The sequence below is a fragment of the Curcuma longa genome, chromosome 13 (assembly GCF_044706935.1).
Source record: "Curcuma longa cultivar G26 ecotype Majalengka, Jawa Barat chromosome 13, ITB_CL_G26_1.1, whole genome shotgun sequence".
Taxonomy (NCBI): Eukaryota; Viridiplantae; Streptophyta; class Magnoliopsida; order Zingiberales; family Zingiberaceae; genus Curcuma; species Curcuma longa.
The window spans coordinates 7,308,744-7,322,985 of NC_133873.1; the positions used below are offsets into that span (position 1 = coordinate 7,308,744).

The 14,242-nt window shown below is 39.4% G+C and overlaps 2 protein-coding genes across 2 annotated transcripts; both read left to right on the top strand.

The window, feature by feature from the left end:
- Positions 1–1,242: 1,242 nt before the first annotated feature.
- On the top strand, positions 1,243–5,895 carry LOC141843969 (floral homeotic protein AGAMOUS-like; the record flags this gene model as incomplete). The annotated part of the gene is made up of 7 exons (XM_074731974.1): positions 1,243–1,424; positions 3,856–3,937; positions 4,615–4,676; positions 4,752–4,851; positions 4,959–5,000; positions 5,094–5,135; positions 5,854–5,895. Coding segments are annotated over exons 1-7 (552 nt in total), but the record flags the coding sequence as incomplete, so codon positions are not given.
- Positions 5,896–11,537: 5,642 nt separating this feature from the next.
- On the top strand, positions 11,538–13,218 carry LOC141843970 (cytochrome P450 710A11-like). Its single transcript, XM_074731976.1, has one exon. The coding sequence runs from the start codon at positions 11,671–11,673 to the stop codon at positions 13,216–13,218; it is 1,548 nt and encodes a 515-aa protein (XP_074588077.1). The 5' UTR covers positions 11,538–11,670.
- The last annotated feature ends 1,024 nt before the right edge of the window (positions 13,219–14,242 follow it).

Below are 14,242 nucleotides of genomic sequence, written 5' to 3' on the forward strand. Positions count from 1 at the left end.
CCATTCTCGTTGTAGCAATTATAAAACTGTAACTGCTATAATTGTTGTAGCAACTATGATTTATTCACCTAATATTTACATTGTAGTAGTTACTATTTCTTAACTACTACAATGGGTCCCCGGTTCAGGATTTATGCGGAAGATAATAATGGAAACAATGTATGATGGAATCCACATAAGCCAGATACGAATTGTTAGAATCGATGGAATCCACATATCTCCATAATGCGGTATAGCTCTCATGGTTTAAATTTTAAGTTTTACCTAAAAGACTTCATACTAATGAAAATATCTTCTAACTTATAAATTCATGATATTTTTCATGTATTTTTAACGTGAAATTTTGATTATGGGCGGTTGGATAATTATAAATGGTTTGCTAGTGCCGTAAGGTGTATTTTTTTATTAAAAAAAACTAAAAAGGAGTGTCTCTTTAATGATTTGAATTATTTTGGATAAAATTCAAAAGGACTTTTTTTAAAAAAATCATCAAGGGACATCATGCTTTGATTTTTTTTTTTATCAAAAAGACGTTTTATCCTACTATTCAATCGTATATAATTACTCAACTGTCTTTTAATATGGTTCTCACTATTATCTCTCGTCTAAATTTTGAATTGATTAGACGCGTTATAACAGTTACGAAATTGTAATTGTTACAATATGAATCTTAGATGAATAAGTCGAATCCACATTATAACAATTATGATTTCGTAATTATTATAATAAATACTGTTGATTTTAAATTTAAATAAAATATAATAATATAAATAATATTGAATAGTAGTGAAAAATAAGAAGAAAATGGGTGCAGATGATTTAGAAAAATGGAGCGGTCTGTGTTTTTTAGTTTTGCTTAATCCAATCATCAAGTTGTCTCTATCATCAATAAGGAATGAAATGACCTCAAACAGTAAACTTTGTACTAATTTTAACCACCTCTCTCTCCCCTCACCTGATCCATGATCCCTTCTATTAGACATCATGTCATAGATGTCACCCTCTGACATCTCTCTCTCTCTCTAACTGATTGCACAGTTTCCACCGCAATTGGAACTGATAATGCCAATGCTCTCCTCCTTCCCCCATTCAATAACCACTGCCATTCCCTGCATCATCTCTTCTTCCTCACTCACCTCCGGCTACTCTTCTCCCTACTGATTCACTTAACTTGTTTGTGCTTTGAGCTCGGCCAAGCTGGAGCCTGCAGCGGCGGCGGCGGCGGCGGCGACGCCGTCCAGGATGGGGAGGGGCAAGATCCAGATCAAGCGGATCGAGAACACCACGAGCCGGCAGGTGACCTTCTGCAAGCGCCGCAACGGCCTCCTCAAGAAGGCCTACGAGCTCTCCGTCCTCTGCGACGCCGACGTCGCCCTCATCGTCTTCTCCGGCCGCGGCCGCCTCTACGAGTACGCCACCAACAGGTCGCGGCTTCACCTTCTAATTCTCCTTTTGCTTCCTAATCAACGCAAGATCCGATCTTTTCACCAGTAGATCTGTATAACGCGATCGATGATCTTGCACCAAGAACTTCCATTTAGGGTTTCATGTTCTTGCTACTGTACGCTGCTGGTGATTCATCGTGTTGAAGGGTGTTCTATGTAATTACACGGTGGACAACTCGATGGATGCTGTCAGATCTAAGAACTCGAGCTCCACCAATCATGTGTGGGATCTCGTGCCAGCGTGGCAGATAAGGCCAGGTCCTGGGAAACAGGAGCTAGCTAGCTCGTTGATTTGTATTTTGGGGTTATTAGGGTTTGCACCACCTTCCCTGTGGTGAGCAATTTGTGGGTGATGGCGTGTAGTGTGAGTCTTGAGTTGATTGAACTGTGAGTTTGCATCTTCATTGGGTGGCCTAGGGATGAGAAGATGGGGAATGTGGTAGGGTTAGGGTATCATCCCTTAAAACCTAGTTTAGGGGTTGTGGTGAACAGACATGTTACTTATTAGGGTTTGGCATCATGTTACTTGCACCACCTTCCCTCTTGCATTGGACTGTGGTGTGAGTCTTGAGTTGATTGAACTGTGAGTTTGCATGAGAAGATGGGGAGTGTGGTAGGGTTAGGGCATCATCCCTTAAAACCTAGTTTAGGGTTTGTGGTGAAAAGACATGTTACTTATTAGGGTTTGGCATCATGTTACTTATACCACCTTCCCTCTTGCATTGGACTGTGGTGTGAGTCTTGAGTTGATTGAACTGTGAGTTTGCATGAGAAGATGGGGAATGTGGTAGGGTTAGGGTACATCCCTTAAAACCTAGTTTAGGGTTTGTGGTGAAAAGACATGTTACTTATTAGGGTTTGGCATCATGTTACTTATACCACCGTCCCTCTTGCATTGGGCTGTGGTGTGAGTCTTGAGTTGATTGAACTGTGAGTTTGCATGAGAAGATGGGGGATGTGGTAGGGTTAGGGTATCATCCCTTAAAACCTAGTTTAGGGTTTGTGGTGAAAAGACATGTTACTTATTAGGGTTTGGCATCATGTTACTTGCACCACCTTCCCTCTTGCATTGGACTGGTGAGTCTTGAGTTGATTGAACTGTGAGTTTGCATGAGAAGATGGAGGATGTGGTAGGGTTAGGGTATCATCCCTTAAAACATACTTTAGGGTTTGTGGTGAAAAGACATGTTACTTATTAGGGTTTGGCATCATGTTACTTGTACCACCTTCCCTCGTGCATTGGACTGTGGTGTGAGTCTTGAGTTGATTGAGTTTGCATGAGAAGATGGGGGTAGGGTTAGGGTATCATCCCTTAAAACCTAGTTTAGGGTTTGTGGTGAAAAGACATGTTACTTATTAGGGTTTGGCATCATGTTACTTATACCACCTTCCCTATTGCATTGGGCTGTGGTGTGAGTCTTGAGTTGATTGAACTGTGAGTTTGCATGAGAAGATGGGGAGTGTGGTAGGATTAGGGCACATCCCTTAAAACCTAGTTTAGGGTTTGGGGGTGAAAAGACATGCATCATTTTGACTAGTATTTTGGGGTCATTAGGGTTTGGGATGATGAAACTTGCACCACCTTCCCTCTTGCATATTGGATTGTGGTGTGAGTCTTGAGTTGATTGAACTGTGAGTTTGCATGAGAATATGGGGAATGCATGGTAGGGTTAGGGTATCCCTTAAAAAACCTAGTACTTTAGGGTTTGGGGTGAAAAGACATGTATGGGTTGTTTGCTTAGGGTTTTGTTTGTTGCATGGTGGGTGTTGAAGTGTTTGTCCTAACTTAGGGGATTCATTATGAATATAGAAGAAAATTAAAATGAAGGAGACACAAGATTTTGAAGTTAAAAATTACTTTGCGGAGTTATAATTTTACATATAGCAAGATTAAGTTGGTTTCCAAGTAATAAACATGAAGGAGATCAATATATTGGCTATTGCAACCGTGAAGTCGTAATACGTAAATGGGCGAGAAAAAGAGAAAAAATTAAGTGTATAACTAATAACTACTTAGGCTAATATCCTTGTTATATTCCATTTGTGTAGTTTAATATCCTTGAATTAATAGTGATAAGTTTTAAAAGTTGTCCATGTTTAATGATTATAAAAAACACTTTTGCGAATAAGAGAATAAGCGAGGCAATAAGTGATACTCATTAATTTGAATAATTGTTGCCAAAAATTTCATTCGAAACTATTCACTTTTCAATAAACTAGAATGAAGAGGAACACAATGTTCGTGTGCTCATGGTCGACACCTATGCGAACGATAATACTCCAACCAAGAGCACCCATTTTATGATTTTTAAAACAAAAGGTGTCATTCTATTTTTTCTATCAATTTCAAAGTAAGTTAATTATATCTTTTTTTCATGATTTTGACACTAACTGAGCTTTCAATTGGCAGTGTGAGAGCAACCATTGATAGGTACAAGAAGGCATGCAGTGACATCGGTGGCATTGGATTTGCATCAGAAGCAAATGCTCAGGTAATACCCTAAACCCTAAAATCTTAAACCCCTATATATGACTCATATATAGGACCAATAAGAAAAAGAAATCATATAGTTTCATTTATTTCATATGATGTGTAAATGATAGAAACTAAAATCTAGTCAAATTCAATGTATATAATTAAGAATTTAGAAGGAAAAATAATTTTGGATACCGAAAGACCACTTAGCAAAAGTATTAAGAAATCTTTCTAGGTTTTTGTAGAATAACTATTATAACGTCTTGCACGAAGATTATTATATCGAAGCTTTTTTATTTATCAAATATCATCTCAATGCTTTTCTAATTTATATTAAATGACATTAATCCCTTAGCCCTTCTTCTTGCTTAACTATATTTAACCTTAATTACAACCAATCATGAATCCCTAGCTAGGTATTAAGAATGTTTTCATTTACATATTATATCATTCTAGATTTGTTATTTTTGTATTATTACAATCATATAAAGTCCTAACTATAAATAATTTCGGTAATTAAGTGTTATAATGCAATTCTTTAATATCGAATTTATAAAGATTCTCTAAGATTTTCCTTCTCTAAATTAGGGTTATTTCATGTTTAACATGTATCGATCCATCAGTTGGTAGCTCTCTCTTTTTTTCTTCCAAAAACTAACCTCATTTATCTTCTTTGTGCTTATGTATCTTTAGTACTATGAACAAGAAGCATGGAACCTCCATCAACAGATCAACAATTTGCAAAGAACAAACAGGTTCGATCGATTAATCTATTGCATACATACAATCGAAGCTCTAAACTTTTCTCCGACATTTTATTTTATTATTAGGAGTTTGATGGGTGAGACTCTTGGATCCATGAACCTAAGGGACCTGAAGCAACTCGAAACTAAACTTGAGAAAGGATTAAACAAAATAAGATCCAAAAAGGTAGCTTATTTCTTCATGAAATCTCATTAATTATGTGCTAATCAAATGATATGTATTTTTTTATAATCAAAGTGTTCTCACACTTGTTATGATCTTAATTGCTTCAGAATGAGTTGTTGTTTGCTGACATTGAGCACACACAGAGAAAGGTAATTGTAAGATCTAATTACATGTCCTTTAATTATCTTAATAATCGATCTCTATATTGCTATAATTTTCTTGGTTTGTTCCTCTTTATATAGGAAATGGAACTACAAAGTGACAACATGTATTTGAGGAACAAGGTCTCTCTCTATCTCTCTTGGCAAGTATTCATATCGAATTCAATTGGTAACGAAGAATTTTAAGTTTGTGCCTACCTATACCTTCTTTTTTTTAAAAAAAAACTCAACGTATTTTTATCCTGAAAATACTCTGATTTCAATGTTATTGTAGCAGCTATATCGTAGTTGCTACAATGTGTAGCAGGTATGAAGTAGTTGTTACAACGTGCTAAATTCAACTTGGTCAAAAATAGTATGGATAAAGTATTTTATATCAAAAAAGATCTCTTTATCAACTCGGTTGAAATTGCTTAGACCAGATTAAATTCATTTTAAAATGGTCAAAACTATAACAACTATTTAATAACCACTACAATAGTTTTAAAAATATTTTTGACCATTTTAAAGTGATTTCAATTAAGTTTAAGTAATTTTTGACCGAGTTGATAATTTTTTTTGATATAAAAGTGCTCTATGTATATTACTTTTGATAAAGTTGAACTAAAAAGTTACAACATAACTGTTATATATTGTAGAAGCTATTCTGTATTTATTACAATAGTGTTGGAATAATAGTATTTTTTTTAAACTCGCCCTAGATATAATATGGTACACTCAAATAAGAGGGTAAAAATGCCAAAAGTTGAAAAATAGAGGGCCAATATGGATATTTATCTATCGGTACATTAGAGTTCTAATAAGTCGAAAAGGAGAGATGATTAATTGGTCTAATGTCCAGATAAATGAACATGAGCAACCACCATCAACTAGTGAGTTTGAGACTATGCCGCCATACGATGATTCGAGGAGGAACTTCCTTCAAGGGAACACACCACACTACACTCCTCACCACAGGAGGTCTACCCTCCATCTAGGGTTTGTGCCTAACTTAATCATTCTCCATTTGTTCAAGATTAACTGTGTATTAATTATGATCTCGTATAGGTAAATGGCGATCAATGGAAGTGCTTGTACACCGAAGACAAATGAAGAACATGAGCTTGACTAAGTAGAGAAGTATAATTAGCAATTATATATGTGAGACTTTTCTTAATTAATCTCAAAACTGTGTTTGGGCTGCTAAATATATATATATATATATGTATATCAGTATATATATGCACTTAACCCTAATTAAGGTGGGCAATTACATGCTTAAGTACTTAACTATTAATGGTTACTATCTTATTATCTTGCAACTTTGCACCTTCTTCATGCATGCTTAATTATCTCTCATGCTTAATTATTGTTTTGTTAAGTGTTAATTACTAAGTTTAAGAGAGACACATTGTGGTCTTTTCTTTGTTATCTCAAAGATTTAGATCATTAGTGCTTTTGGGACTCCATTGAGGTTTTTTGTGTTAGTTTTTGAGTTCAAAGGAAAGATTGAGGTTAATGTTCTTGGACTTCTTTAGTGTGCCCTAGGTCAATTATAGACTCGAATGACGATAGAAAATATCGAGGTTGCTTTGATATATTGGACTAGAAATGACCTAAATTAGCGCTCTAGGGACTACTTAAGGGATTGGTTTCGTATGCTAATTCTAAGTAATATATTCATAAAAAGCATCCTAAAAGGAGATTTTGAATGATAATCAAGATGACATCCTTTTTTTTTCAAATCGTCAAATGATGTTTCATATTTATTTTTAATCAAAAGGACGCTCCGTCTTACTTTACTGCCATGTACATTTATCTAAATGGCATTCAGTATTATTCGATAGTGTTATCTCCTATCTAAATCTTGAGCCGGAGGCATGTTATAGTAGCTACGATTTTGTAGTTCCTATAATGTGAACAAGGATTCAAAAATTCACATTGTAATAGCTATGAAATCGTAATTGCTACAATATAAATTTCAGGATTGAATTTAAATCGTAGCTGTTACAACGTTTTATGATGCAGCAGTTACGATTTCATAGTTGTTACAATATGAATTCAACCCTGAATTCAAACTAGTTTAGAAATTAAGATTTAGAGTAACAATACTAAATAATATTTGAGGATATTTTGATAAATATACATGACAGAATAGTATCAAGAGGTGCCCTTTTGATTAAAAATAAATGTGGGATGCTTATTTGACGATTTGAAAAAAAAAGGAACGCCATTTTAATTTTTGCTCAAAAAAATATGTCGAGTAACATGGACGATTAGACAAGAACACTTTTCATAAGTTTAATGCTTCATTTATATTTATTTAATATTAAACAATAAATCAAATAAATAACATTAATCTGATATTATTTATTTGATTATATATATATATATATATAATTTAGAATTTTATAGTATTTTAAAAATAAATTTTTTTATTTATTAAATTATTAGTTTTTAGTTAAATTTAGTAAAGCCTGATTCGGTTCGGCCGGCTCCTTCTGGTCCGCAAGCAAGCAGAGGAATAACCTTGCAATTTAGACCGAGACCGGTTCGTTTTATAGTTTGTCACTGGACCGGATCGCCAAGCGTGGCGCAGAGTTCGCCGTCGTTCGACGCCGCCGCCTCGCCGACTCCACGGCGAAATGCCCCCTGCCGAATCCTTCGCCTTCGATCGCTTTCTCCGAGGCTTCCTCTGTGAGCTTCCACCTTCTCCCCCTTTCGCCATCGCCAAGCTTAGCGCCGCTTCCGTCGACTCCAGGACGTAGATCTCTAAACCTAAAAGTCTTTCCTCGATCTTCGCAAAATCGATCTCCGGGCCGGCTGCTGCAGTCTTTGTACCTCCCGAGCATGATGGCGGGAGCAAGAAGCAGCAAAAGTCGACGACTTTGTCGGGCTCGGAGGCATCGGCTCTCGGCGCAGATACCCGAGGAAGTTAGGGCGCTTGCAGGAGAAGGGCTTTCTAAAGGTGGAAAACTTCTCTTGGACAGCTGCAACAGATTGCGAAGTAAGCAAGATTTGCCTCTTTTCTCATTCAGTTCTATGTTTGATTGTTTCCTAAATTTGCTTGATTTCTGTTACATTGAAAATGTGTTGGAAAAATTAGGGAAGAATTTTAGGGTTTTTTAGCAACGTGCAAAGGATCAATCTCCAAACCTTGTAAGATATTTAGCAGAAGCTACACAAATGGATAACAAATGTGTGATCTTAACAAACCTAGAAAAGTAAACACCATTGCAATTTTGGGCCAAAGTTCAGTAAAACCTAGAAAAGTAAACACAATGCATATATTTACAAGTTCTTCTTCTCACTCCACAAATCTTCAAGTTGAAACAAATCATTGTTAGTTTCTCATAACTAGTTTGGTTGTGTGAAGTATTGACAATCGAGTTGATGCTAACCCAAGTAAATACTCCTAAACTCTGGAGCTGTTTCTCCCTTCAGGAACATTTGAATCAATGTCAAGAGTTGTTTGGACATTGAGAATGATGCACCCATAAGATTGCTTAAATCTTTCAATCACCTACTTTTTTTTTTGCTTCTTGTTGTTACAATAGCAGAGACAAGCAAAAGAAAATATAATACTTGTGAAATCTGAAGAAACCTATTACAGAATTGTCTTGAAGCAAGCAGGAAATTTATGCATGCATCTGTATTAACTTACCTTAATAGTCATCTTCATGGCATCACAAGAAGAACATCCAAGTGAGGTTTACTGGATATTGTGCCTTAAATGGCCAATACGATTTTGTGAAAAATTGGGGTGTCATCAATCGATGAAAGTCTAAATTAACTTCAAAATCGAAATTTACGTTTCGCGTAGATAGATCTAGATTATTAATTTACTCAAAATTAATTAAGGGTGAATAAGAAATTAATTGTTCAAAGTTAGTCCAGAATAACATTATTAACAATTAATGCTATAGAAGGAAGTGTATGGAAAATAGTTTCACATCGGTAAATTCCATGAGCTTGTCTTCCTTATTTATGTTGTTGTGTTAATGAAGTTAACACAAAAAGCTAATGTGCTCTCTTCTCATGGATGAGCAGGTGCTCGCATCTGCGAGCCCGCGGCCCACAATTTGCCACCCGCCACGCCCGCAATGGGCAGACGCACTTTACACTTCGGGTGACATGGCAGTGCCTATGTGGCATTTGAGTGGCCGTTGGATCAAAGAAGTGTGATGGATCGCATATGACGCGATCTGGAGTGTTGGATCGCGAAGAGTCGCAATCTGACCGTTGATGATGAGATTTAATCTGAAGCGTCAGATTGAATGAATCATTGGATCCAGATCTGAAGACTGATAACAAAAGGGGATCTGAAGGGTTACAACTCTCCAGATCTGACGGATGAGATTAAAGGGTCATCTAAAGGGTTACAATCCTCCAGATCGAACGACTCAGATAAATCCTGTCCCAAAAGTCATAGCCACTTACCAAAGAGTACCTTACCTCTTTACTTTGTATAAATAGGTCCTTCCAAATGTTGAAAATTCATCGATTCATCGAATCAACTCATCCATTGAATCATTCAATAAGCATGTATCTCATCTTGTGCATTTGGAGTTCAAAAAGCCTATTAAAAAGTTCCTTGGTCTTGAAATTTGAAGTGCTGCTATTTTAAGACGTCATCGTTGTATCTTAGAAAATGAATTGCTGCTATCCATAAGTACCTATAGCGGAGGAATATCGTTTTACGGAGATAATGTTGAACACTAATTTCGACGATTTGATATCAGTTTGCATCCTGCCTGATATCCACCGACAAACAAGATTCACAGTGTAGCTGCCATATAAGATTCATAAGTCATCCTTGGAGTAATTTTGTGCAAGTGGAGAATGAAATCTGAATGAATGTGCAAACTAGATTGTTCATCAACCACACAATTATTGATGATTGATAATGGCAATTCATAACTTATTCTTTTGATGATTGATAACAACAAATTGTATACTGATGATTTCTTGCTGTTGGCCATGTAAGTTTGAGATGATGATCAATCAAAGTAGCTGGTCTCTGAATCTGAGTTATTAATGATCTTTGTCCTTTGCCTTTGTTTTCGGCCATATTGCCCTCCTGCTCTTGGGCCCTTCCTGCCTCCCTGTTTTAGGTCTACAGGGTGCCACCGGCGCTGGCCGTTCCCTCCATGTGCCAGCAACTTACAGTCTGCCATGTCCTCCTTTGTTTGCTTCTTGTCCTTTCATTTCATCGAGCTGGCTGTTGGTCGCTGCTTGTTCCTTTCTTCTTCCTCGGTCTACCACGCTGTCCAGATCGCGACTGCCCAAGTGCCCAAGGCGTTTTCGTGGACGATCCGAATTCCTCCTCCATACATTCCACTGATTCAATAAAATGATTGTTTTAATAAGCACTCGGAGGTAGGGATTGAAATCTCGAGTAATTTCTTATGAAACATGTGAAAAATCTTGTTGGATGGGCACCGGAACAAACTTGTCGGCATTCCATAACATATTGCCATGCCGACTCGGCGATAAATCTGAAGGCATCACGCAGGTCGAGACACTTTGCCTGAGCCCGACGGTCGGCTCGGACGACGAGACCGGATGCGTTGCTTGGGCTTGACAATGTGTCCGGATGCATTGTGTGGTCCTAGTGATGCGTTCGGACATATAGTGCTGGGTGATGTGCTTGGGCCTGTAGAGCTGATAAATAGACGAATCTATGTTGGGATGGGCCAATTCATTAGAAATCCATTATATGACAGGGTGAGATCGGTCGGTCCACTATCTTCGGTGGATTGGGAAATTTTCAACCTAACTTAAGGCGGATTACGGGTTAAGCCGGTCAAATCTACAGATTTGCCAAAAAATAAAAAAGTATAAAATATTAAAAATTTTAAATTTGAATTGCAATTTAGATAGGTAAGTTAGCGTTTATTTAAGTTTTCTACTTTAATTTTAAATTTTGAATAAATAAACAAATTTTTTAAATTTATGAGTCAATCCAAATCTACCACTGGCTGACTCACATGGATCGCGGGCCTAAGCGGGATCAGCCTATCTAAACCCATCTTAAAATGAATTAATAATATTTCAGTCTAATTCGTTTAAATTGTTTGACGGGACGGGCCAATTTGACGGATTCAATCCAAATTGACAGCTCTACGAGCCTATCGTTAGGCTTGAGCGACGCGACCTAGCTTGTGCGACACGTCTGGACTCGTGTTGGTCGAAACTGTGGTTCGGAGTTAGAATTTTAGGGATTTTTAAATAGTTTAATAATTTTAATCAATCCTTAACAATAATTTAAATAAATTTAATAAAATTATTTTATTAATTTATATATAAATATAATTATTTTATTTTTAAATATTTAAATTAAATTTTTTATTTTAAATTAATATATTTTATATTTAAAAATATTAAAATTATATCAATACCATAAAGTTCGAAATTGTATCGTTTTTATCCGTAATTGAAATCTCGGCACCGTTCAATGTCCTCTTTTTCTTCCTACGAAGATAAGAAGAAAAAAAATAAAATGCTTTTTGATTTTCTGCCAAAAATGCTAGAATTAAACTGGAAACAAAAAGCCGAGTATAAAACCCTCCTCGGCTGTTGCATCGTGCATGGTTTGTGCGGCGTCGCCATCTCAGTCCCTTTCCCAATCCGGAAGCAGACAAGTGTCTGCAGGGCAGAGCAGGAGATCGTTCCAACCATGGACTACCACTGGCCTGCCTTCCCCGCCGCCGCCGGAGACGCCCTCCGCCGCTCGGCCGCGGTCTCCGTCCCTTACCTCCTCTGCGCGCTGGCCTTCTGGTTTCTCTGGGAGCAGTTGTCGTACCTCCGCAAGAAGGGGCCGCTCCCGGGGCCGCCCTTCGTCGTCCCCTTCCTCGGCAGCGCGCTGCCGATGATCCTGAACCCCACGCGCTTCTGGGCGCGCCAGGCCGCCCTGGCCCGCGACCTCGGCGTCTCCACCAACTTCCTGGTCGGCCGCTTCGTCGTCTTCGTGCGCTCCACCGAGCTGTCGCACAAGGTGTTCGCCAACGTCCGCCCCGACGCCTTCCACCTCATCGGCCACCCCTTCGGGAAGAAGCTCTTCGGCGAGCACAACCTCATCTACCTGTTCGACCAGCAGCACAGGGATCTCCGCCGCCGCATCGCCCCCAATTTCACCCCCCGCGCGCTCTCCGCCTACATCGACATCCAGCAGAGCGTGATCGGCACCCACATCCGCCGGTGGCTCGCCCTCGCCGCCGCCTCCCCCGGACCCATCCCGCTCCGCCTCCTCTGCCGCGATCTCAACCTCGAGACCTCGCAGACCGTCTTCGCGGGGCCGTACCTCGCGCCGGCGGCGCGCGTGCAGTTCAACCGCGACTACAACCTCTTCAATGTCGGCCTCATGGCCCTCCCCTTCGATCTCCCCGGCTTCGCCTTCCGCCGCGCGCGCCTCGCCGTCTCCCGCCTCATCCAAACCCTCTCCGCCACCGTCGCCCTGAGCAAATCCCGCATCCGATCCGGCGCGGAACCGACCTGCCTCATCGATTTCTGGATGCAGGACGCCCTGCGCGAGATCGCCGAGGCGGAAGCCGCCGGGGCTCCGCCTCCGCCGGAGTCGAACGACTGCGAGATCGGCGGCCACCTCTTCGATTTCCTCTTCGCGGCGCAGGACGCGTCGACGTCCTCGCTCCTCTGGGCGGTGGCGGCGCTGGATGCGCACCCGGACGTCCTCGCTAGGGTTCGAGCGGAGGTATCGGCATTGTGGTCCCCCGATTCGGGGCTCCCCATCACGGCGGATCAGATCCGGCAGATGCGTTACACGGAGGCGGTGGCCCGCGAGGTGGTGCGCTACCGGCCTCCGGCGACAATGGTGCCCCACATCGCCGGCGAGCCGTTCCGGCTGACGGAGTGGTACACGGTGCCGAAGGGCGCGATCGTGTTCCCGTCGGTGTACGAGTCTTCGTTCCAGGGGTTCCCGGAGCCGGAGCGCTTCGATCCGGAGCGCTTCTTCTCGGAGGAGCGGGCGGAGGACCGCGTCTACAGGCGCAACTTCCTGGCCTTCGGCGCCGGCCCTCACCAGTGCGTGGGGCAGCGCTACGCCATCAACCACCTCGTCCTCTTCGTCGCCCTCTTCGTCTCCCTCGTCGACTTCCGGCGCCACCGCGCCGACGGCTGCGACGACATCGCCTACGTCCCCACCATCGTGCCCCGGGACGACTGCACGGTCTACCTCGCCCGTCTCATGAGTCGGGCCCCTTCCTCATGAGCCAATCTGAGGATTGGTAAACTTTTGGGTACCGGCTTTTACGCCGAGGGGTAATTCGGTCTTTTCATTCGTTGTGGAGTGGTTTATTGGCTTTTATTTTAGGAATATTTATTGAGAAAATGGAAATAATAATGAGAGAAATAAATGGATTGGATTTATTTCTAATTAGATGTGAATATTCCTTTCTGATTGAATTATTACTAATAATTTTATTTTTAGTTGTGATATTATATAATTTAATAATTTTTAACTCGAGGAAATTTATTTTTCCTATTTTTTACATAATTTGAGGAAATAATATTCATCTTAAGATTTTACATGAAATCATCTGAGAGCCATCTTGGCCAAGCCACTTGAACTTGGTAGGTTAGTTGACTTGATGGGTCCAATTAGTGTGTTGGTTAGTTCAAGTCAAGATGGATGAGCCAATAGATTCTATTGAATCATCCAATTCAATTGTATTGGAGTTAAATGATTAGTCAATCTAATTAGATTCGATGAACTAGTCATTTGAGTGGATCATAGTGATCAATTACGTCAATTGCCTTGTCCCTCGATATGATACGATGGTAAGAGATAGGGATGATTCTCATGAAACGAGAGTTTCAATTTTATGTTGGATATTTTCGAATGTCTATGGAGTATGAATTACTTATGATGGTGGATTGTAATGTCAGAAATCATTTGTATTTTTTAAATTTATTTAATAATCGATCCGTGTAATTGAATTATTAATTAAATCATAAAAATTAAATATCTAGATTATAAAAAAAATTAAATCAATTCACTAGTGGAGACCAACTAATGAACCTTTTATACGCTAATAAAAATATTAAAATTTAATTTATTTATCAGAATCTACGAAGTTGTGATTGTGTTGTAATTTTTAAAAATAAATTAAAATTATTGGAAAGTTAATGAGAAATGTATCTTTAAATCATTTTTTATTTTGACAACCTTTTTATTTTTTAAAAAATGAAGAATAGAATATGAAAATTCTGTAGGGATGATAATTTATAATTTT